A 22,052-nucleotide genomic window follows, 5' to 3' on the forward strand; every position below is an offset into this window, starting at 1 on the left:
AACTGTCTCTGTCCTCACAGATGAGACATGGTTAAATATGCACTCCTGCAGTGCTCATATTTATAAAGACCACTGTTCTCCAAGGGCCAGTCTGCTTCTTTGCCAAAATAACACAAATTCCAGTTATGGAAACGGAGCTTAACATGATCTAACCTGCACCTCTATTTTCTTCAGAGGTCATTTTTCCCCCCAAATATTTAGAGGGGGTGGGATGGTAGGGGAGTGGGGGAGGACTCAACCAATACCCTGCAGCGCCACCTTGTGGAAAGAGGGAGGGCTGTAACAGGCATGGCCATGACACCTGGGTGTGAGTGAATCCTGCCAAGCATCACAAAGGTGTATGCCGGTGTCTGATGTTTATGTAACATTTTTTTGGATGATGCAAAAATAGGGTTATTGGTACACACTCCAATGGAGGAGAGCAGTCTTTTGTCAAGTGGAGAAGATCAAGATGTTAGGCAGCTGATCTTGGCACCTACTCCGATGGGAAGACTTGCTTTGTAGGTCTGCTTACCTCACGCATCCGCAGGCTTCTTCAAGGCGTCTCCCCCTCCGGGGCCTGGTTTCTAATCGCTCACGATAGCCTCGCTGGATTTGCGGTGGTCTGTGCTTTCCTCCTGTTCCTCCAGGAACTTCCCCAGGAAGCATACGAAACCATATTCTTTGTTGGCAGGAGCTTGGTTAACTGGTCTCCCAATTCCAGAGCAGACTCCAGGCTTGTCTGCTGGCTCTCCGTTATACCGGGAGGCGGATTCCACTCCCACACTTTCTTAGCTATTTTAGGAATTGCTTTCGTTCTCCCTCTTCTCCTCGGCTCGATCTTCAAAGAATTCAGCAAAAAGAGGTTGTACTGAGTCTCCAGTGGAATTGTAGGCCGCAGATAAATGAGCCTCACTGATGTGAGGCTTACAAGATGCCACGTGGTTAATAGCAACACTGCACTCCGCGGAGGGGGTTGGTGGTCTTCCAGCTCAGCTTTAGAGAAAACCAGGCGTAGAGAGTGCCGTGCTCACGCTAACATTTTTAAGGTGTTTTTTCCTCTCTGATGTGGACAAGAGGGTAAAATATTGGACATCTTTTTCTATTGAGGCCTTGAAGATGAGAAGACAGCCACCTACCCTTCATGTCTCCACCTATTGTAAAAAGAACCTTTATAACTGGGGAGTTGATTGTGTGCCTGCTGTATGCCAGGCACCACTCCAGGCTCTAGTGACTCTGCAGTGAACTCACTAAGGCTCAAGCTCTCAGAGAGCATGTTCCGGTGGGAGGAGGCGGAGGGTAAACACACAGGTACACCCCACAGATGAGGTGGCAGTAAGTGCTAAGAAGGAAAAACTAGAGTAGAGCGAGAGGACAGAGTGGTGGAATAGTGCTGCTGAGCAGATTGGTCAGGGAAGGCTTCCCTGAGGAGGTGACGTTTGAGCCGCGGCTGGAAGTAGATTAACAGGCACGTTAGTAGCTGAGGGGAGGGTGGTCTAAGCAGAGAGCAGCAAGTGCACAGGCCGAGGCAGGAGTGGGCTTGCCCTGTTGGGAGAGCAGTGACAGTGCCCGCGTGCGTGCGTGGAGCAGGGGATGAAGGGAGGCGCGGTGAGAGGTGTGTGTCTGTGGTGCAGGTCATGTGGGACCTTGTGGACAGGACCCGAGACGGAGTTTACGCTTCGAGAGCTGGGACACCACGGAGGTTTGGAGTGGAGTGGTGTCCGAAGGGCGAGTGGAGACGCAGGTGGCTCTTGCCGACGCCCGGTCGGAGGTGAGGTGGCCTGGGCCGGGGGGAGCAGTGGGAAGAGCTGCCAGGTTCTGTGCTTTTACCTGAGGGCCGAGAGTACTGCTGATGGACTGTGGGGTCGGAGGGGACCTCCCGGTGTCTGGTTTGTGCTCCTGGCTCTGGGTGGCGTGCTGTTTACCCAGAGAGGCAGGCAGGGGAGCGGGAGGAGGCCTTCGGGGCAGTGTCTCAGGCTTAGCTCTCCTTACCGCCCTGGTGTTGCCGAGTCTAAACCGGTGGACAGTGTTGCAGCATGTTGGGGCCGGGAGGGAGCTTAGTGCCGCCTCTCAGAGGGGGCAGGGGGCCCACAGGAGAGCTGAGGGGCTTTGGATGTCCTGTTCCCACCCCCGCTGGTCCTTCGATGGCTTTTATGTGCTGTTTCCTCATAAGCTACCAAGTAAGTTTCACAAGTTACTGAAATTGCTTTAGCTTTTATTATCTTATTTCCCCTCGATTCTTTTTTGTCACCCCTGCGTTCCTTTTCCATTAGAAAGTGGAAGTAGGTGGGGATTGCTGAGCTGAGGGTTGTCCTAAAGGGCGTCCCAACCTCGTATCTGCTGAGCTCTGATGAGAAGGTAAGACACAGAGATGGACAGGGAGCAGCTCCCCCGGCAGCCAAGTCAGTGCAGAGCCAAGGAGAGAACCCGAGGTTCTTTCTTCTTTAATCTTCACCCGAAGAGATTTTTTCCATTGATTTCTAGAGGGAGTCTAAGGGAGGGAGAAGGGGAAAGAGCGAGCGAGAGAGAAACATCACCATGAGAGAGACATCCATTGGGTGCCTCCTGCATGGCCCCTGGGGCTGGAGGACCTGTACCCGAGATGTGTGCCCTTGCCCGGGAACTGGACCCAAAACCACGGAGAAAAACTTGCCAGGGCTCCTTTTATTTGTTTTAATTTTTATGGAATTTATTGGGGTAACATTGGTTAATAAAACTATATAGGTTTCAAGTGTACAATTCTATAATACATTGTCTGTATATTGTGTGTTCATTGAGTTTCTTATTTTAGTCTTTTTTGTACCATGCCAATAGAGCTGCTTTTATTTCCTTTCCTGGAAGTTTACTTTTTAAAAACAGCTTTATTGGAGTATAATTTATATACCTAAAATTTAGCCATTTTAAGTGAACAGTTCAGTGATCTTTAATAAATTTAAAGAGTTGTACAACCATCCCCACAATCTAATTTTAGAACATTTCTATCACCCCAAAAGAGAAATGTGGGGCCTATTTGCAGTCCGTCCCCTAACTTCTGTCTCTATAGACTTGCCTAATACGGACATTTCATATAAATAGAATCATTATAATACGTGGCCTCTTTTGTCTGGTCTCTTTCACCTGGCATCATGCTCTCACGGTCCATCCATGTGGCCTGTGTTAGTACTTTGTTCTTTTTTTATTATGGTTGGATAATATTCCATCGTATGGACCACATTTTATTCATTCATCAGTGATGGACATTTGGGATGTTCCCACCTTTTGGCTACTATGAATAATGCTGCCAGGAACATTTACATTTGAGACTGTGTGTGAACGGGTAGTTTTATTCTCTTGGGTAGGTAGCTAGGAGTGCAATTGCTGGGTTAAATGGTAAATCTATGTTTAACATTTTAAACCTGCTGAACGGTTTTTCAAAATGGCTATAGCATTTTATATTTCCACCACCAATGTACAAGAATTTGTTTCTCCACATCCTCATCAACACAGTTATTGTCTGTCTATTCTATTAATATGACAGTGCCTTTCTTTTCTTTGTTCTGGGAGGTTCCCCCGAGCTTTATTGATATACATGACATGTACATTGTGTATTGCGTCATTAACACATAGCATTGTGAAACATTGTATGGAGTGTGATGACTTGTTGCATGTCTGTATTGCAGATAGCTCCTATTTTTTAATGGTTTCTACATCCTTTTTTTGAATTGATCTCGGAGAGGAAGGGAGAAGGAGAGAGAGAGAAACATCAGTGATGAGAGAGAATCATGGATCGGCTGCCTCCTGCAAGCCCCTACTGGGGATCGAGCCCACAACCTGAGCATGTGCCCTGACCCGGAATCGAACCATGACCTCCTGGTTCATAGGTCAGTGCTCAACCACTGAGCCACGCCAGCCAGTGCCAAGTTTATAAACATTTTAAAGGTTCTTTGTAGATTGTTTAAATGAGTTATTGATTCCAGTTGATTTTCCTCCATAGTCAGACATTCTTAAAAGGCTAAGGTGACTCTGAGGTTACTTGATGCAGTTCTGCAGGTGCCTGTCTCCCCATTTTCTGAGCACCACGTGTGTGTGCAGATCTTACTCAAGCGCTGAGTTAGAGAGAGAACACGTGTCCTGCCCTCAGTGCCTTTACAGTCCTTCTGGGTTTATCAGTCCTTTAAAAAAAATTATATATATTGATTTTAGAGAAGAAGGGAGAGGGGAGAGAGAGATAGAAACATCAATGATGACAGAGAGTCATTGATTGGCTGCCTCCTGCACACCTCCTACTGGGGATGGAGCCTGCAACCTGGGCATGTGCCCTTGACCAGAAGCAAACCCGGACCCTTTAGTCCACAGGCCAACGCTCTATCCACTGAGCCAAACCAGTAGGACAGGCCCTTTTCTTTTTTTTTTTTTTTTAATAGAAATCTGTGCATATTGCGACATGGTTTGTTGATTTCAAGATGAGGTCACAACTCACTCCTGTGAGTCACAGACACTGTTCCAGTAGAGGATATAATCATGAGGACCACTGATAATTTAGTATAAGCATGTTGTTCTAAAAATAGCCACTGTCTGTTACAGGAGAGCAGAAGGAGCCTCTGTCTCAGACTAGGTCAGGATGGGTGGACTGGGTCAGGATGGTTGGACGCGGTCAGGATGCGTGGACTGGGTCAGGATGGGTGGACTGGGTCAGGATGCGTGGACTGGGTCAGGATGGGTGGACTGGGTCAGGATGCGTGGACTGGGTCAGGATGCGTGGACTGGGTCAGGATGGGTGGACGGGGTCGGGATGGGTGGACGGGGTCGGGATGGGTGGACTGGGTTGGGATGGGTGCACTGGGTCAGGATGCATAGACTGGGTCAGGATGGGTGGACTGGGTCAGGATGCGTGGACGGGGTCAGGATGGGTGGACGGGGTCAGGATGCATAGACTGGGTCAGGATGGGTGGATGGGGTCGGGATGGGTGGACGGGGTCGGGATGGGTGGACGGGGTTGGGATGGGTGCACTGGGTCAGGATGCATAGACTGGGTCAGGATGGGTGGACTGGGTCAGGATGGGTGGATGGGGTCAGGATGCGTAGACTGGGTCAGGATGGGTGGACGGGGTCGGGATGGGTGGATGGGGTCGGGATGGGTGGACTGGGTCGGGATGCGTGGACTGGGTCGGGATGGGTGGACTGGGTCGGGATGCGTGGACTGGGTCGGGATGCGTGGACGGGGTCGGGATGGGTGGACGGGGTCGGGATGGGTGTACGGGGTCGAGATGCGTGGACGGGGTCAGGATGGGTGGACGGGGTCAGGATGGGTGGACGGGGTCGGGATGGGTGGACAGGGTTGGGATGGGTGCACTGGGTCAGGATGCATAGACTGGGTCAGGATGGGTGGACTGGGTCAGGATGGGTGGACGGGGTCGGGATGGGTGGACAGGGTTGGGATGGGTGCACTGGGTCAGGATGCATAGACTGGGTCAGGATGGGTGGACTGGGTCAGGATGGGTGGACGGGGTCGGGATGGGTGGACAGGGTTGGGATGGGTGCACTGGGTCAGGATGCATAGACTGGGTCAGGATGGGTGGACTGGGTCAGGATGGGTGGATGGGGTCAGGATGCGTAGACTGGGTCAGGATGGGTGGACGGGGTCGGGATGGGTGGACGGGGTCAGGATGCATAGACTGGGTCAGGATGGGTGGATGGGGTCGGGATGGGTGGACGGGGTCGGGATGGGTGGACGGGGTTGGGATGGGTGCACTGGGTCAGGATGCATAGACTGGGTCAGGATGGGTGGACTGGGTCAGGATGGGTGGATGGGGTCAGGATGCGTAGACTGGGTCAGGATGGGTGGACGGGGTCGGGATGGGTGGATGGGGTCGGGATGGGTGGACTGGGTCGGGATGCGTGGACTGGGTCGGGATGGGTGGACTGGGTCGGGATGGGTGGATGGGGTCAGGATGCGTAGACTGGGTCAGGATGCGTGGACGGGGTCAGGATGGGTGGACGGGGTCAGGATGCATAGACTGGGTCAGGATGGGTGGATGGGGTCGGGATGGGTGGACGGGGTCGGGATGGGTGGACGGGGTTGGGATGGGTGCACTGGGTCAGGATGCATAGACTGGGTCAGGATGGGTGGACTGGGTCAGGATGGGTGGATGGGGTCAGGATGCGTAGACTGGGTCAGGATGGGTGGACGGGGTCGGGATGGGTGGATGGGGTCGGGATGGGTGGACTGGGTCGGGATGCGTGGACTGGGTCGGGATGGGTGGACTGGGTCGGGATGCGTGGACGGGGTCGGGATGGGTGGACGGGGTCGGGATGGGTGTACGGGGTCGAGATGCGTGGACGGGGTCAGGATGGGTGGACGGGGTCAGGATGGGTGGACGGGGTCGGGATGGGTGGACAGGGTTGGGATGGGTGCACTGGGTCAGGATGCATAGACTGGGTCAGGATGGGTGGACTGGGTCAGGATGGGTGGACGGGGTCGGGATGGGTGGACAGGGTTGGGATGGGTGCACTGGGTCAGGATGCATAGACTGGGTCAGGATGGGTGGACTGGGTCAGGATGGGTGGACGGGGTCGGGATGGGTGGACAGGGTTGGGATGGGTGCACTGGGTCAGGATGCATAGACTGGGTCAGGATGGGTGGACTGGGTCAGGATGGGTGGATGGGGTCAGGATGCGTAGACTGGGTCAGGATGGGTGGACGGGGTCGGGATGGGTGGATGGGGTCGGGATGGGTGGACTGGGTCGGGATGCGTGGACTGGGTCGGGATGGGTGGACTGGGTCGGGATGCGTGGACTGGGTCGGGATGCGTGGACGGGGTCGGGATGGGTGGACGGGGTCGGGATGGGTGTACGGGGTCGGGATGCGTGGACGGGGTCAGGATGGGTGGACTGGGTCAGGATGGGTGGACGGGGTCGGGATGGGTGGACAGGGTTGGGATGGGTGCACTGGGTCAGGATGCATAGACTGGGTCAGGATGGGTGGACTGGGTCAGGATGGGTGGACGGGGTCGGGATGGGTGGACAGGGTTGGGATGGGTGCACTGGGTCAGGATGCATAGACTGGGTCAGGATGGGTGGACTGGGTCAGGATGCGTGGACGGGGTCGGGATGGGTGGACAGGGTTGGGATGGGTGCACTGGGTCAGGATGCATAGACTGGGTCAGGATGGGTGGACTGGGTCAGGATGGGTGGATGGGGTCAGGATGCGTAGACTGGGTCAGGATGGGTGGACGGGGTCGGGATGGGTGGACGGGGTCAGGATGCATAGACTGGGTCAGGATGGGTGGATGGGGTCGGGATGGGTGGACGGGGTCGGGATGGGTGGACGGGGTTGGGATGGGTGCACTGGGTCAGGATGCATAGACTGGGTCAGGATGGGTGGACTGGGTCAGGATGGGTGGATGGGGTCAGGATGCGTAGACTGGGTCAGGATGGGTGGACGGGGTCGGGATGGGTGGATGGGGTCGGGATGGGTGGACTGGGTCGGGATGCGTGGACTGGGTCGGGATGGGTGGACTGGGTCGGGATGGGTGGATGGGGTCAGGATGCGTAGACTGGGTCAGGATGCGTGGACGGGGTCAGGATGGGTGGACGGGGTCAGGATGCATAGACTGGGTCAGGATGGGTGGATGGGGTCGGGATGGGTGGACGGGGTCGGGATGGGTGGACGGGGTTGGGATGGGTGCACTGGGTCAGGATGCATAGACTGGGTCAGGATGGGTGGACTGGGTCAGGATGGGTGGATGGGGTCAGGATGCGTAGACTGGGTCAGGATGGGTGGACGGGGTCGGGATGGGTGGATGGGGTCGGGATGGGTGGACTGGGTCGGGATGCGTGGACTGGGTCGGGATGGGTGGACTGGGTCGGGATGCGTGGACGGGGTCGGGATGGGTGGACGGGGTCGGGATGGGTGTACGGGGTCGAGATGCGTGGACGGGGTCAGGATGGGTGGACGGGGTCAGGATGGGTGGACGGGGTCGGGATGGGTGGACAGGGTTGGGATGGGTGCACTGGGTCAGGATGCATAGACTGGGTCAGGATGGGTGGACTGGGTCAGGATGGGTGGACGGGGTCGGGATGGGTGGACAGGGTTGGGATGGGTGCACTGGGTCAGGATGCATAGACTGGGTCAGGATGGGTGGACTGGGTCAGGATGGGTGGATGGGGTCAGGATGCGTAGACTGGGTCAGGATGGGTGGACGGGGTCGGGATGGGTGGATGGGGTCGGGATGGGTGGACTGGGTCGGGATGCGTGGACTGGGTCGGGATGGGTGGACTGGGTCGGGATGCGTGGACTGGGTCGGGATGCGTGGACGGGGTCGGGATGGGTGGACGGGGTCGAGATGCGTGGACGGGGTCGGGATGCGTGGACGGGGTCAGGATGGGTGGACTGGGTCGGGATGGGTGGACGGGGTCGAGATGCGTGGACGGGGCCGGGATGCGTGGACTGGGTCGGGATGGGTGGACTGGGTCGGGATGGGGGTACGGGGTCGGGATGGCTGGACGGGGTCGGGATGGGTGGACGGGGTCGGGATGGGTGGACGGGGTCGGGATGCGTGGACCGGGTCGGGATGGGTGGACCGGGTCGGGATGGATGGACCGGGTCGGGATGGGTGGACGGGGTCGGGATGGGTGGACCGGGTCGGGATGGGTGGACTGGGTCAGGAACCACTTCTGAAAGGTGGGCATTGGTGGTGATGGAGAAGGAGGAGCAGGATCAGGACAGAGGGAACAGTTGAGCAAAGATGTCTTGTCATCAAATACTTGTTACAGCACATTGTATAAATCTGTGTGTTTCTAACTGCACTTAACCAAATCTTTTATTTTCAACACATTAATCTTTTAGGAAAGTTAAACATTAACTTATTTTTTCCTATAATTGTTTTCCTTGTTCACTTAATCCTTAACCCTATTGGGTTCTATCTCTATTTTACATGTACTATTAAGAAAGGAAAAAACACTACTCATTAAATTGTGACATGCTGTCAATTGTAAGATATATTGTGATTTCTAAGATATTACTATATAAACAAAACACAGTGCTCCTAGAATCAATACTCTGATATTTGTGTTGGAGATTCTTCACGTATTTTTAGCTAAGGCGATCTTGCTAGAATAACAGTAGCAGTCACATGCCTTTTCAGCTTTAATTTTAGATGCTGCTTTAGGGAAATATGTGCTGTCCAGGTCAATGCCGACTTAATTATCTTGAAAGCTTTTTAATCTGTTATGATTATAATGAAAATAGCTTTGGTTGAATAATAAAGATGGGGGAAATGAATTTTGCCAAGATTAGGAAATACAGGGTTTTCTAAAGACTGTAAAGTAGAATTAAAAAGTAATGTTTTAGTGATCTTTGCATAAGTTTCCTGGGTGTTCTTAACTTTTAAAAATCCGTGTTCAGCCTCCCAACTCCCCCATTCCACCTCTTCTTCCCTCCCCCGCCATGTTGAACTTATTCATGAGATGAAAAGTGCCCCAGAATAGTGTCCTGCCGTCATTCATTCTGACAGCAAGTTCATAAAGAACTCTGCCTTTCTGAGTGTTAAAGGGGCTGCTGTGTGCGCTGGTGGGGAGTGAGCATGTGAGGCCTGGATCTGGCCAGAGCCCCATCTTCCAGAAGCAAATGATTGTGTAACGCTCAATGGCTTATCTGTGGAGAACAGCCCACGGGGTACTGTGGCAGGCCCATGGGCAGGTTGAGGAGAGCGGCGCTCTGCTGGTTAGTAGGGAGCAGTAGGAATAGCACTCAGGCGAAGTGTTGGGAATATCTTACTAACTTGAAATATTTTTAAAATATAATTTTATTGATTTCAGAGAGGAAGGGAGAGGGAGAGAGATAGAAACATCAATGATGAGAGAGAATCATTGATTGGCTGCCTCCTGCATGCCACCTTCTGGGGATCGAGCCCACAACCTGGGCATGTGCCCTTGATAGGAATTGAACCCCAGACCCTCTAGTCCACAGGCTGATGCTCTATCCACTGAGCAAAACCGGCTAGGGCAGCCGTGGGCAAACTACGGCCCGCGGGCCGGATCCGGCCCGTTTGAAATGAATAAAACTATTGAAAAAAAAGACCGTACCCTTTTATGTAATGATGTTTACTTTGAATTTATATTAGTTCACACAAACACTCCATCCATGCTTTTGTTCTGGCCCTCCGGTCCAGTTTAAGAACCCATTGTGGCCCTCGAGTCAAAAAGTTTGCCCACCCCTGGGCTAGGGCCTAACTTGAAATTTTGATATATAAAGCATGGTTTGGCAAAAGACTATTAGGTCTTGGAGAGCTGGGCTATGAATTTACATAGGAAAATCTTCGCCATTAGAAAAGTAAATGTGTGTGAAGAGGATAAACACATGCTCCAGCTCAGCTGTTCTGGTGAAACTTAGAGCATTAGGCCCTTTCAGTCTGGACTTGTTTGCACTGGATCCAGGAATTACCTATTTTATCCCCAATTCTATAGATTCCAGCTCATTTATTTCAATATTCAAGAGCCCTCAGTTGTTTTTTGTTGTTGTTAACCCTCACCTGAGGATGTTTCTTCCATTGATTTCTAGAGGGAATGGAAGGGAGAGAGGGGGGAGAGAGACGGGGGAGGGGGAGAGAAACATTGATGTGAGACAGAGACATCAAGTGGTTGCCCCATCACATGCACTGGCCAGGGCCAGAGTTGAACCTGCAACCCAGACACATGCCCTTGACCGGGAATCAAACCTGTGATTCTTTGGTGCATGGGCTGATGCTCTAACCCAGGGGTGGGCAAACTTTTTGACTCGAGGGCCACAATGGGTTCTTAAACTGGACAGGAGGGCTGGAACAAAAGCATGGATGGAGTGTTTGTGTGAACTAATATAAATTCAAAGTAAACATCATTACATAAAAGGGTACGGTCTTTTTTTTTTTTTAGTTTTATTCATTTCAAACGGGCCGGATCCGGCCCACGGCTGCTCTAACCACTGGACATACTGGCCAGGGCTCCCATATTTTGTGTTTTTAAATGTGTGTGTGTGTGTGTGTGTGTGTGTTTTATGGGTTAATGAGCAGAAATAACTTAAAGTTCTTATAAGATAGAAATGTGCTTGTTTATTGCACAGATTGGATGTACCTTAGATTCCTGCAGTATTTCCTCAGTCCCATGGCATGGTGGAGGTGTTACATTTGTGGGTCTTTCGTGGAGCCGACCAGACGTTAATGAGACGTTAATGTGCCCCCTACGCGTATGCTGATGAGGCTGTGGTAAATGAAAGATTCCCGGGTGGATTGGGCGGAGGGGTGTTAATGCTGTGATGTAACAAAGATACCTGTGGAGAGTTCCGGGATCACCAAGGAGGGACCGTGAGTCCTCCCTGGTGAGAGTAGGTGGCGAAAGGAGGTTTTGCAAAGATGGTAGCGTATGAGCTGAATTTTGAAGGTTGACTAGGAGTTTACAAGCAGATAGGATGAGTGCGTGGGCAGAGGGCCAGCAGCCTGAGAGAAGTTGAGGGAGCAAGGTCAAGGTTCGCTGTGGCAAGGCACTGGGATGGAGAGGAAGGGACTCTGCAGATAATCCTGTAGGCTAGGCCTTCCCAGACGGTCCCCGTGAAATCCAAGCCCCCTAGAGTCTCGGAGGGAAGAGCCTTTCAACAGAACAGCCTTAGAGTCTAAGTCCCCGGAGGAGACACCTGGTTCATGCTGATGTTCCAGAAACCAGCCTTGGCAGGGGTGCTGTTAGGCAGTGCGGCTCCTGAGTGCTCTGCAAGGGAGCAGCTTTCCTGGGCGAGGGCAGGGGCTGGAGGGGCAGGTGGGAGTGGGCAGATTGGTGGTGAGGAGACCAGTTCACAACTATATCAATTTTGGTTACATAAAATTTGACCATTGATATAGAGATGTTTAATCGCAAGACTTAGAAATTTAGGGTTCTTCTAAGAAAAAAGATTTTTAAGATGAGAATTTGGGGACAAATGCAGGTTTTATTGTTGATTTTGAACAAAGTTTAAACACGTGTTTATAATGCTGTCCGATAAAATAAAATCTTTGGTTTAAATTATACTTTAAGAGTAATGTTCTGGCCGAAACCGGTTTGGCTCAGTGGATAGAGCGTCGGCCTGCGGACTGAAAGGTCCCAGGTTCGATTCCGGTCAAGGGCATGTACCTGGGTTGCGGGCACATCCCCAGTGGGGAATGTGCAGGAGGCGGCTGATCGATGTTTCTCTCTCATTGATGTTTCTGACTTTCTATCTCTCTCCCTTCCTCTCTGTAAAAAAATCAATAAAATATATTTAAAAAAAAAAAAAAAGAGTAATGTTCTGCCGAAACCGGTTTGGCTCGGTGGATGGAGCGTCGGCCTGTGGACTGAGGGGTCCCGGGTTCGATTCCGGTCAGGGGCATGTGCCTGGGTTGCGGGCACATCTCCAGTGGGGGTTGTGCAGGAGGCGGCTGATCGATGTTTCTCTCTCATCGATGTTTCTGGCTCTCTGTCTCTCTCCCTTCCTCTCTGTAAAAAATCAATAAAATGTATTTTTTTAAAAAAAGAGAGTAATGTTCTTTTTTTAAAAAAAATTCTCTTCCGACATGACCTCTTCAGGTCTTAGATCAAAGTGGTAAGATTTGTTTTTAATCCTCAGCCGAGGATATTTTCCCATTGATTTGTAGAGAGAGTGGAAGAGAGAGGGAAAGACAGAGAAACATCCATGTGAGAGAAACACATTGATTGGCTGCCTCCTGCACGTGGCCCGGGCTGGGGAGGAGCCAGCAACCAAGGTCATGCCCTTGACCAGAATCGAACCCGGGGAACCCTTCAGTCCGCAGGCTGACACTATCCACTGAGCCAAACCGGCTAGGGCAAAGTGGTAGGATTTTTTAAAGATAAAAAATGCTAGAAAATTTTAATTTTTTCAAATACATTGTAATGTATTTTTATATTTAAGGGCACTTGGATTTCTTTTACTGTGATGCATTAATAACCAATTTTTAAAAATAAATTGGATTTTTGGTCTTTTTGTTATAATTTAGGAGCCCTTTATATATTGAAGAGATTAGCCTTCTGTTTGTAATATGAGTTGCAAATATTTTTTCCCAGTTTGTCTTTTTTGCTTTGTGAAAGATTCTTATATTTAATTACTTGAATATATCATTTTCGAAATGGTGTCTGTTTTTTGAGTCATGATTGGAAAGGGCTTCTGTACTCCAAGGCTATAAAAAGGAATTTGCCCCATTTATTCTAGAACTTTCACATCTTTACGATTTACATTTAAATGTTTGATTAGTTAGGAACTGTTGCTGGTTTGTGATGTGCAAGGTGAGTCCATTTGTTCCAGACAGGTGTTTAGTAGCTCGCACACCATTCGTTGTGTAGTCTTTTCCCTCCTTGACTGAGACGCAGCCTTCATCATCTACCATCCCTGTGTCTGGGCCGCCGTCTATCTGTGTGCTAGTGCCGTGTTGTTTTGACACTTTATGATGTCTGGTAGTGCTAGTTCTCTTCTAATACTCTTCTCTTTTGGGACTTTTCTGGCTGTTTTTACATTTTAACTTTTCTACATGAACTTTAGAATCAGTTGATGCATTTCCCAAAATTGATCCTATAGGCATTTCAGCGGGGGTGGGAGTGGGGGTGGGGGTGGCGGTGAGGTGAGTGGAGTGGCTGTGGGGAGGTGGGGAGTTGCTTTCCATTTACAGATTAATCTCTTTACGATAATGACTCTAAGTTGTGGCTTTGACCTCATCTTTTCTCTTACAGATGATACTAACCGTGTTCTTGAGCAACAATGAACAGATTTTGACCGAAGTTCCTGTGACACCAGAAACGACGTGTCGAGATGTCGTGGAGTTTTGCAAGGAGCCTGGGGAAGGCAGTTGCCACTTGGCTGAAGTGTGGAGGGGAAATGGTATGTGTGCGGCTCTCAGAGGCTGAGCACCTCAGGCTCAGTGGTCACCAAGCGCACAGCATTGCTTCTGGTTTCCCGCTTCCTGTGGAAATCGGGAACTGGGTGATTAGAACAAAGGCAGTGTGGCATTACATGGGGATGGGTCTTACCAGCTGTTCATACAAAGGTGTTCTGTGACTTCACCCTTGCTGCAGACACCCGAAGCAAGCAGGGCCGTGGTCCAGCTCCGTGAAGTCTTTCCTGATACCACTGCTGCCCTACAGTGTTTGGTGTGTTACCTGTCAAGTGTTTCATCTACTTTTACCGAATATAACCTCGTGAAGGCAGAACATTACTGTGTTTCCTGTGTATAATAGTAGGTCCTCCATAAATATGTGTTTATTAAAGTGAGACGAGTAAATACTGGTACCACGTTGAAGGACCTTGTCCGCTAGTTGGGCAGTGTAGGTAATATGATTGCTGAATACAGGAAACTCTGCCAAACAATTTGGACTCTTAAAGGAAGGGTTGGATTTGGATAGACTGGGATATTCTAAGCGGGGCGCAGTGCGAAGGATGGGGGAGAGAAAATGTGTGTGCGCCTGAGACTGTTGAGAGACGGTGGGCAGCAGGGTGGAGACTAGACCAGCTCACGCAGCCTGGACAGAGGGCAGCCTCCCTTCATCTGCGGCAGGAGGTGGCCGCTGGGCGGTCTGTGTTGGAAAGTAGGAGAGTGATCAGCTGGGACATTTTGAGTTCAGGATGATAATGAGATGAGCATCCAAATGGAAGTGTTAAAAGGGCACCTAGAGATAATCAGTGAAATTGTCCTTTATTTTTTTGCCCCACATTTTTAAAATTCAGGTATAATTGACAACATTATTAGTTTCAGATGTACAACATGATACAATATTTGCATATATTGCAGAAATGGTCACCACCATACGTCTACTTAACATCCATCACCATACACAGTTATGGAATATTTTGGGGGAGATGAGAACTTTTAAGATCTACTCTCTTAGCAACTTTCAAATATGCAATAAAAAATATGGAACCCTTCATGAATCAGCCTGTTATCTTTGCACAAGGACTATGCTAATCTCTGTATTGTTCCACTTTTAGTATACGTGCTGCTGAAGTTAGCACTTTTTATTTTTGTTATAGTTGACATACAATATTATATTAGTTTTAAGTGGATAACACAGTGATAAGGCACTGTATAAAGTGATCAGCATTAAGTCTAGTACCCACCTGGCACCACACATAGTTATTACAGTGTTGTGGACCATAGTCCCTGTGCTGTACGTTGCACCCCTGTGACTAATTCTACAACTGGCAACTTGTTCTTCTTAACCCCCTTCACCTTTATCACCTACAGCCCCCCACCCCCAATCTGGCAACCATCAGTTTATCTTCTGTATCTATGAGCGTGTTTCTGTTTTGTTTTTTCATTTATTTTGTTTTTTTAGGTTCTACATATAAGTGAAATCATGTGGTATTTGTCTTTCTCTGTCTGACTGATTTCACTCAGCATAGTATTCTCTAGGTCCATCCATATTGTCGCAAATGGTTGGATATCTTTCTTTTGTATGCACATACCACGTCATCTTTATCCACTTGTCTACCGATGCACGCCTAGGTTGCTTTCATATCTTGGCTGTTGTAAATATGCTGCAGTGAACATAAGGGCTCATGTATTCTTTCAAAGCAGTGTTTTCGATTTCTTCAGGTAAATACCCAGAAGTGGAATTGCTGGGCATATGGTAGTTCTATTTTTAGTTTTTTGAGGAACCTCCATACTGTTTTCCATAGTGACTGTAACAGTTTGTATTCCTACCAACAGTGCACGAGGGTTCCCTTTTCTCCACATTCTCATCGCCCTGTTGTTTGTTGTCTTTGTGATGGTAGCCATTCTGACGGGTGAGGTAATAGCTCATCATAGTTTTGATTTGCATTTCCCTGATGATTAATGAGTGACATTGAGCATCTCTTAATGTGTCTGGCCATGTCCCGTTTGGAGACATGTCTATCCAGGTCTTGTGCCCATTTTTAATCATACTCTTTGCTCTTCTGAGTTGTCTGACTTCTTTATCTCTTGGATATTAGCCCCTTATCAGATGCGTCCTTTGTAAACATCTGCTCCCGTTTAGTAGTTTGCCTTTTTGTTTTGTTGATGGTTTTCTTCATGGGGCAAAAGCTTTTTTAGTTTGCTGTAGTCCTCTTTGTGTATTTTTGTTTTTGTTGTCTTTGCCCTAGGAGACGTATCCAAAAAGATATTGCTGAGAGTGATGCCAAAGAGTTTACTGCCTATGGCTTCTAGGAGTTTTATGATTTCAGCTCTTACATTTGAGTCTTTAATCCGTTTTGAGTTTGTTTGTATATGGTGTAAGAGAGCAGTGTAGTTTCATTTATTTTTTTTGTATTTATCTGTCTAATTTTCCCAGCACCATTTAATGATGAGACTGTCTTTACTTTACTCCAGTGCGTCCTTTAGTGTAGATTAATTGACCATATAAGCATGGGTCTGTTTCTGAGCTCCTGTTCTGTTCCGTTGATCTGTTTGTCTGTTTTTGTGCCAGTATCATGCTGTTTTGATTATTATAACCTTGTAATGTGGTATGATAACAGGTAGCTTGATACCTCCAGCTTTGTTCTTTCTCAGTATTCTTTGGCTATTTGGGGTCTTTTGTGGTTCCATATAAAAGTTAGGATTGTTTGTTCTAGCTATGTGAAAAATGCCATTGGTATTTTGGCAGGGATTGCATTGACTCTGTAGATTGCCTTGGCTCATATGGACATTTTAATAATATTTTTTCCAGTCATGAGCATGATATATCCTTGCATTTATTTGTGTCTTCTTCGGTTTCTTTCATTAATATACTGTAGTTTCCAGAGTATAGCTACTTTACCTCCCTGGTTAGATTTATTCCTAGGTATTTTATTGTTTTGGTGCAATTGTAAATGGGATTTTTAAAAAAAATTCTTTCCAATTGTTCATTATTGTATAAAAAATGCAACCAATTTCTGAATATTAATTTTGTATCCTACAACTTTACTATATTCACTTATTATTTCTAATAGTTTTTTGGTGGAATCTGTAGGGTATTCTATATATATATTGTATCATGTCATCTGCAAGTAATGATAGTTTTACTTCTTCCTTTCTGCTTTGGATGCCTGTTATTTCTTACCTGGTTGCCGTGGCCAGGACGCACAGTGATGCTATACTGGATAGAAGTGGTGAGATTGGGCATCCTTGTCTTGTTCCTGATCTTAGAGAAAACGCTTTCAGATTGTCAGCATTGGGTATGTTACCTCTGGTATGTCATGTATGCCCTTTAGTATGTTAGGGTGTGTTCCCTTTACTCCCATTTTGCTTAGAGTTTTTATTATAAATGGATGTTAAATTTTGTCAAATGCTTTTCTTTTTTTTTGGCACATTTATTGATGCGATCATATGATTTTTGGCCTTCATTTTGTTTTTGTGGGAACCAGCCTTGCATCCCTGGTATAAATCCCACTTGATCATAATGTGTCACCTTTTTAATGTATTGTTGAATTTGGATTGCTAATATTTTTGTTGAGGATTTTTGCATCTGAGTTCATCAGGGATATTGGCCTGGTCCCCAAGTCCATTTGAAATCAACCTGTGACTTTATCTCATCACGATGAGGACGGTCACCTCGGAGCGCAGAGGGTCCCGGCGTGCTGTATTAGCCATGGCTGTTCCACATGCTCTTCCCGTTGTCTAGAAGAATCCCTGGCACTCGCCCTGCTTTGCTTGGCTAAGCTCTACTTTTTGCCTCTCGTCCCTTCCTTGAATCCTGGAGGGTGTTAAATGTCCCTCCGCCGGGCTCCAGTGCTGCCATAGGGTTTATTAGAACATGACAAAGTAGCCTTCATGGCGCTCATTAGAATAAATCCCAGGGGGTGGGAAGTGGTCTCTTCACCATGGTATCCCCAGCGCCCGCCTGGTGCTCATCACAGGCCCTTAGCAAACACACGGAGGCCACTGAGTGACGCGGAGCAGCGCGGGGGGCCTTGAGGAGACACGTCCGAGTAGATGAGAGGCAAAGGAAGGGGGAGCTCTGTAGCCAGCAGCCTGTCTCACTCTCTTCCCCTAGGGCAGCGGTTCTCAACCTGTGGGTCGCGACCCCTTTGGGGGTCAAACGACCCTTTCACAGGGGTCGCCTAAGACCATCAGAAAACATACGTAATTACATATTGTTTTGTGATTATTTACTATGCTTTAATTATGTTCAGTTTGTAACAATGAAAATACATCCCGCGTATCAGATATTTATATGACGATTCATAACAGTAGCAAAATTACAGTTATGAAGTAGCCACGAAAATAATTTTATGGTTGGGGGTCACCACAACATGAGGACCTGTGTTAAAGGGTCGCGGCGTTAGGAAGGTTGAGAACCACTGCCCTAGAGGAACCTTTAAAGTAATATTTGGGCTTCAGAGAGCCCCTGCGTAACAATCACTGCATCTGTGACTCCTGGCATGCCAGTGCGATCGCTATGTCACAGATGTCATCCAGTGTGGCTGCCAGTGCCTTTGGAAAGAAAATAGTTCTCTGTGGGCCTGAGTATTCGTTTGCCAGGGCTGCCATAACACGTACCACAGCCTGGTGGCTTACCCAACAGAAACTTACTTTCTCGATTCTGGAGGCCGGAGGTCTAAGGCACGGTGTCAGCCAGCTTGGTTTCTCCTGAGGCCTCTCTCCTTGGCCTGTCAATGGCCACCTTCTCCGTGTCTCTGTCCTGATCTCCTCTTATAAGGACACCAGTCATATTGGATTAGGGCCACCCTAATGGCTTCACTAACTTATTACCTCTTCAAAGGTCTTATCTCCCAATGAGGCCATGTTCTGAGGCTCGGGGGTTAGGACGTCAGCATAGAACTCAGCTCAGCCCGTGACGGTCGTTAGCTTGCGGTTCATTACCCTGCTCTGTGGCTCCTTCCCCACAGTGTCCCCTCTCGTGCAGTCAGGAGGGAAGGTAGACCCTTCGTGCTTCCTTTGGTGGGATTGCCTCCTGGTTTCCCTCTGCCTTATCCAAGGCCCGGGGCTCGCCTGAGGGGGTGCGTGCGCTGTGTCACAGGACGGTGTCGGGCAGTGTTTCCGCTTTGAAACAACCACTGAGCCTTCTTATGGAAATAAAGGGAGTGACGCTTAGTGGACTTTTCTTGAAGTTAATCTTTTCTATAAATTTTGTTAATTCGTAAGAGAAAACAATAGATTTTTATAGGCCTATGTACGTGAGTGTTACTTACAAAACTAAATGACGGAATAATTTTTACTTTATTGTTCAGTTTGTGCTTGTTTTTTGCTGTGATACCCATTCTGAGTTGCACTTGAGCTAAGCTCACAGAATTCATTTTCAACAGAGATGCGACCATTTCTGTCCTTGCCCTCAAGTCTGCCGAGTGAGGCGAAGCTGCCTGCACACGCAGGAGGCGCAAGGCCACAGCACAGTGTGGTCATGTCTCTAGGAGTGACAGGATTTTCTTCTCTCTCTTTTTTAAAATTGTCCTCTTGTGCCTTTAAGAGCCAGCCCTATACTCAGGACGCCCTCCTAAACACAAGGGAAGACCGCTGTATGTCCCGCCAGACGCCCCTGTTCCAGCTGAGCAGGAGCAGAGGGACAAGGTGTCCTTCCTGTGGGAACCTAGAACTTATTGAGGGCACCTGCATCACCCCTTGCTTGTTTGATAGGGTGCGCTCCCCAAGTCCTTTCTCTTGCCTGAAAGTCAAGTCCTCAGACTGAGCAGAAGGGAGGAAAAATACTGTTCCATTTTGTTCTGTCTCCCCCCAGACCATTTCTACAAGCCTTGGGACTTGCTAGTATCCTTCCCTAAACTGTCAAGCAAAGTAATAGTGGGAATATTTCAAGATTTCATTTTTCCTCCCTTTAAATTGAGATAAAATTCACATAATATAAAATCACCATTTTAAAGTGTACGGTTGAGTGGTTTTTAGGACGTTCACAGTGTTGTGCAACCATCACCAAACTCTGCAGCTCCCCACCCCTTCCTCTTCCAGAGCCAGGCAGCCACGGTGTCACCCCCTGCTCTGTGGACTTGACACTCCAGGCCCTCGTAGAAGTGGGATCATACAGTGTGTGGCCTCCTCTGTGTGGCTGCTTACACTTAGAATAATGTTCTCCAGGCGCACCCATGTTGGAAGCCTGTGTTAGTACTTATCCTGGTGTGGGCTGGACGGTCACGTTGTCTGGTGGACCACATCTTATTCACCCATCCAGCAGTTCACGGGCGTTTGGGTTGTTCCGCTTCGGGCCCCTGTGAATAATGCTGCATGAGCAGCTGTGTGCAGTGCTGTGTGGGCTCACTGCATTGCGAGGCAGGGTACGTCCCATCACCACGTGCAGCATTTTAATGAATAACAGGTCCCACCAGTTTTTGATACGTTCTTTTGAAGAGGGGGAGGCATACTGCTTCATGACAAATATTGTGGAGGGCATTTTTCCCCAGTGTTGCCTATGTAATGTTGGAAAATTGCTTTTATGTTTACTTCTTGTGCTTATTAGTTACCTACATTATTGTCCATTCATATTCCTGCTTTATTTCATTAAAGTTAAAGTTTAGTGCTTGTAATAGTCTTGAATTCTAATTCATGTGTGTATTTATTTAAATTTATCTTTATTTTTGCTTTGGGTAGGAATTACGCTGTTTGTTTCTGAGATAAATGAGATGTGTTTTTTCCAGAGCGCCCCATACCCTTTGATCACATGATGTACGAGCATCTTCAGAAGTGGGGGCCGCGGAGGGAAGAAGTGAAATTTTTTCTTCGACATGAGGATTCCCCGACCGAGAGCAGTGAGCAAGGTAAATGAATGCTTTCCCTCCCTTTGTTAAATTTTGCCATAAAATTTAATTTAAAAATAGGAATAAGTATTAAAATAAATTACTATGCTGTGTTGCCCTTCACTCACAGTGTGAGAGGTAGAGTTGCTATCTCACACTCCTCTGACCTCTGTTCTTGCAGTTGAGTTATTTCACAGTCCAGGCGCCTCGCCCTGGCTCCCTCTCAGGACCATCGCCCAGGAATGCGCTCAGACATGCTGTTCAAAGGAATTGCTTTTGATAGATACCAGATGGATCAAATATCTAGGGTTTAAGAGTAAATAAAGCCATGAAAGGATTAGAAAAATGCTGAGAAATATGTTTTATTTTTCAAGTGGACAGGACCTTTCTAAGTGTAGCAATAAACAAAAAAAGAAAAGACAAACTGAATAACAAAAAAAGCAAAAACTGTCTGTTTGGCAATAACCACCTTAAGCAATTTCAAAAGACAAATTATAAACTGGGGAACAGCATTTATGTAGCTCATTAGCAAAGGGCTGGTTTCTTTTACATATAAAGAGCTCCTACAAATTGATACAAAAAAAATGAAATAAAGTAAAACCCAGTTTAAAAAAATACAAACATGCAGTTCTCAGGAGAGAGAGTATCGTGGCCCTGGGATGTGACAAGACGCCCAGCCTCGTCCTGACAGAGAACTGTCCCACTGGCGGAGAGGGGACACTCAGTAACAGTGTTGGGAGGGCGCTGGGAACAGGCGCTCCATGTGTCCGTGGGAGTGCCAGGCGGCAGCTTTTGCAGAGGGCAGTTTGGGCATATCTGTTCTGCTTACAGAAGCACAGACCCTTTCACCCAGCGATCTCACTTTTGAGAACTCGCCCTAAAGCTGTGCTACACACGTACACGATGGTGGATACATGGTCACTCATGGGGCACCGCCGATAGGAACAGCCTACATGCCCACGGGGGCCTTGGGCAGAAAATCGTGCTGCATCCAACAGTGGGCTGCTCACAGCCGTGACTACAAGCCATGTGCCCCAACCCAGGTCCTGGACACACCACGAGGCTAAGCACCATGGGAAGCAGTATGCACACGGGACCTCTGTCTGACAGACAGCGTCCTGTTCCACACTGGCTGGTGTGTCTGAAGTGTCTGGAAGGGCACTGAGAAACTGGCAGCGCCCGCCAGGCGGCTCAGTTAGCCGGAGTGTCATCCTACTCACGAAAGTTTGCGGGTTTGCCTCCTGGTCAGGGCGCAAACTTAGGTTGTGGATTTGATCCCCCGTCGGGGCGCGTATGGGAGGCAGCCGATCAATGTTTCTCTCTCACATCGATGTTTCTCTAGCTCTCAGTGAAAACATACCCTTGGGTGAGGATTACAAAAAGAAAGCTGGGGATTGTTTTATTGTTT

At 48.6% G+C, this 22,052-nt stretch overlaps 1 protein-coding gene across 1 annotated transcript in view; it reads left to right on the forward strand.

The window, feature by feature from the left end:
• Positions 1 to 22,052, forward strand: part of PPP1R13B (protein phosphatase 1 regulatory subunit 13B) — an 84,440-nt gene that overhangs the window by 26,051 nt on the left and 36,337 nt on the right. The window contains exons 2-3 of the mRNA XM_081096292.1: positions 13,681 to 13,828; positions 20,546 to 20,665. Of these exons, the coding sequence (XP_080952418.1) occupies positions 13,681 to 13,828; positions 20,546 to 20,665 (268 nt within the window). The remainder of the gene's footprint in view (positions 1 to 13,680; positions 13,829 to 20,545; positions 20,666 to 22,052) is intronic.

The sequence above is a fragment of the Myotis nattereri genome, assembly GCF_964212035.1.
Source record: "Myotis nattereri genome assembly, chromosome: 1".
NCBI classification, from domain to species: domain Eukaryota; kingdom Metazoa; phylum Chordata; class Mammalia; order Chiroptera; family Vespertilionidae; genus Myotis; species Myotis nattereri.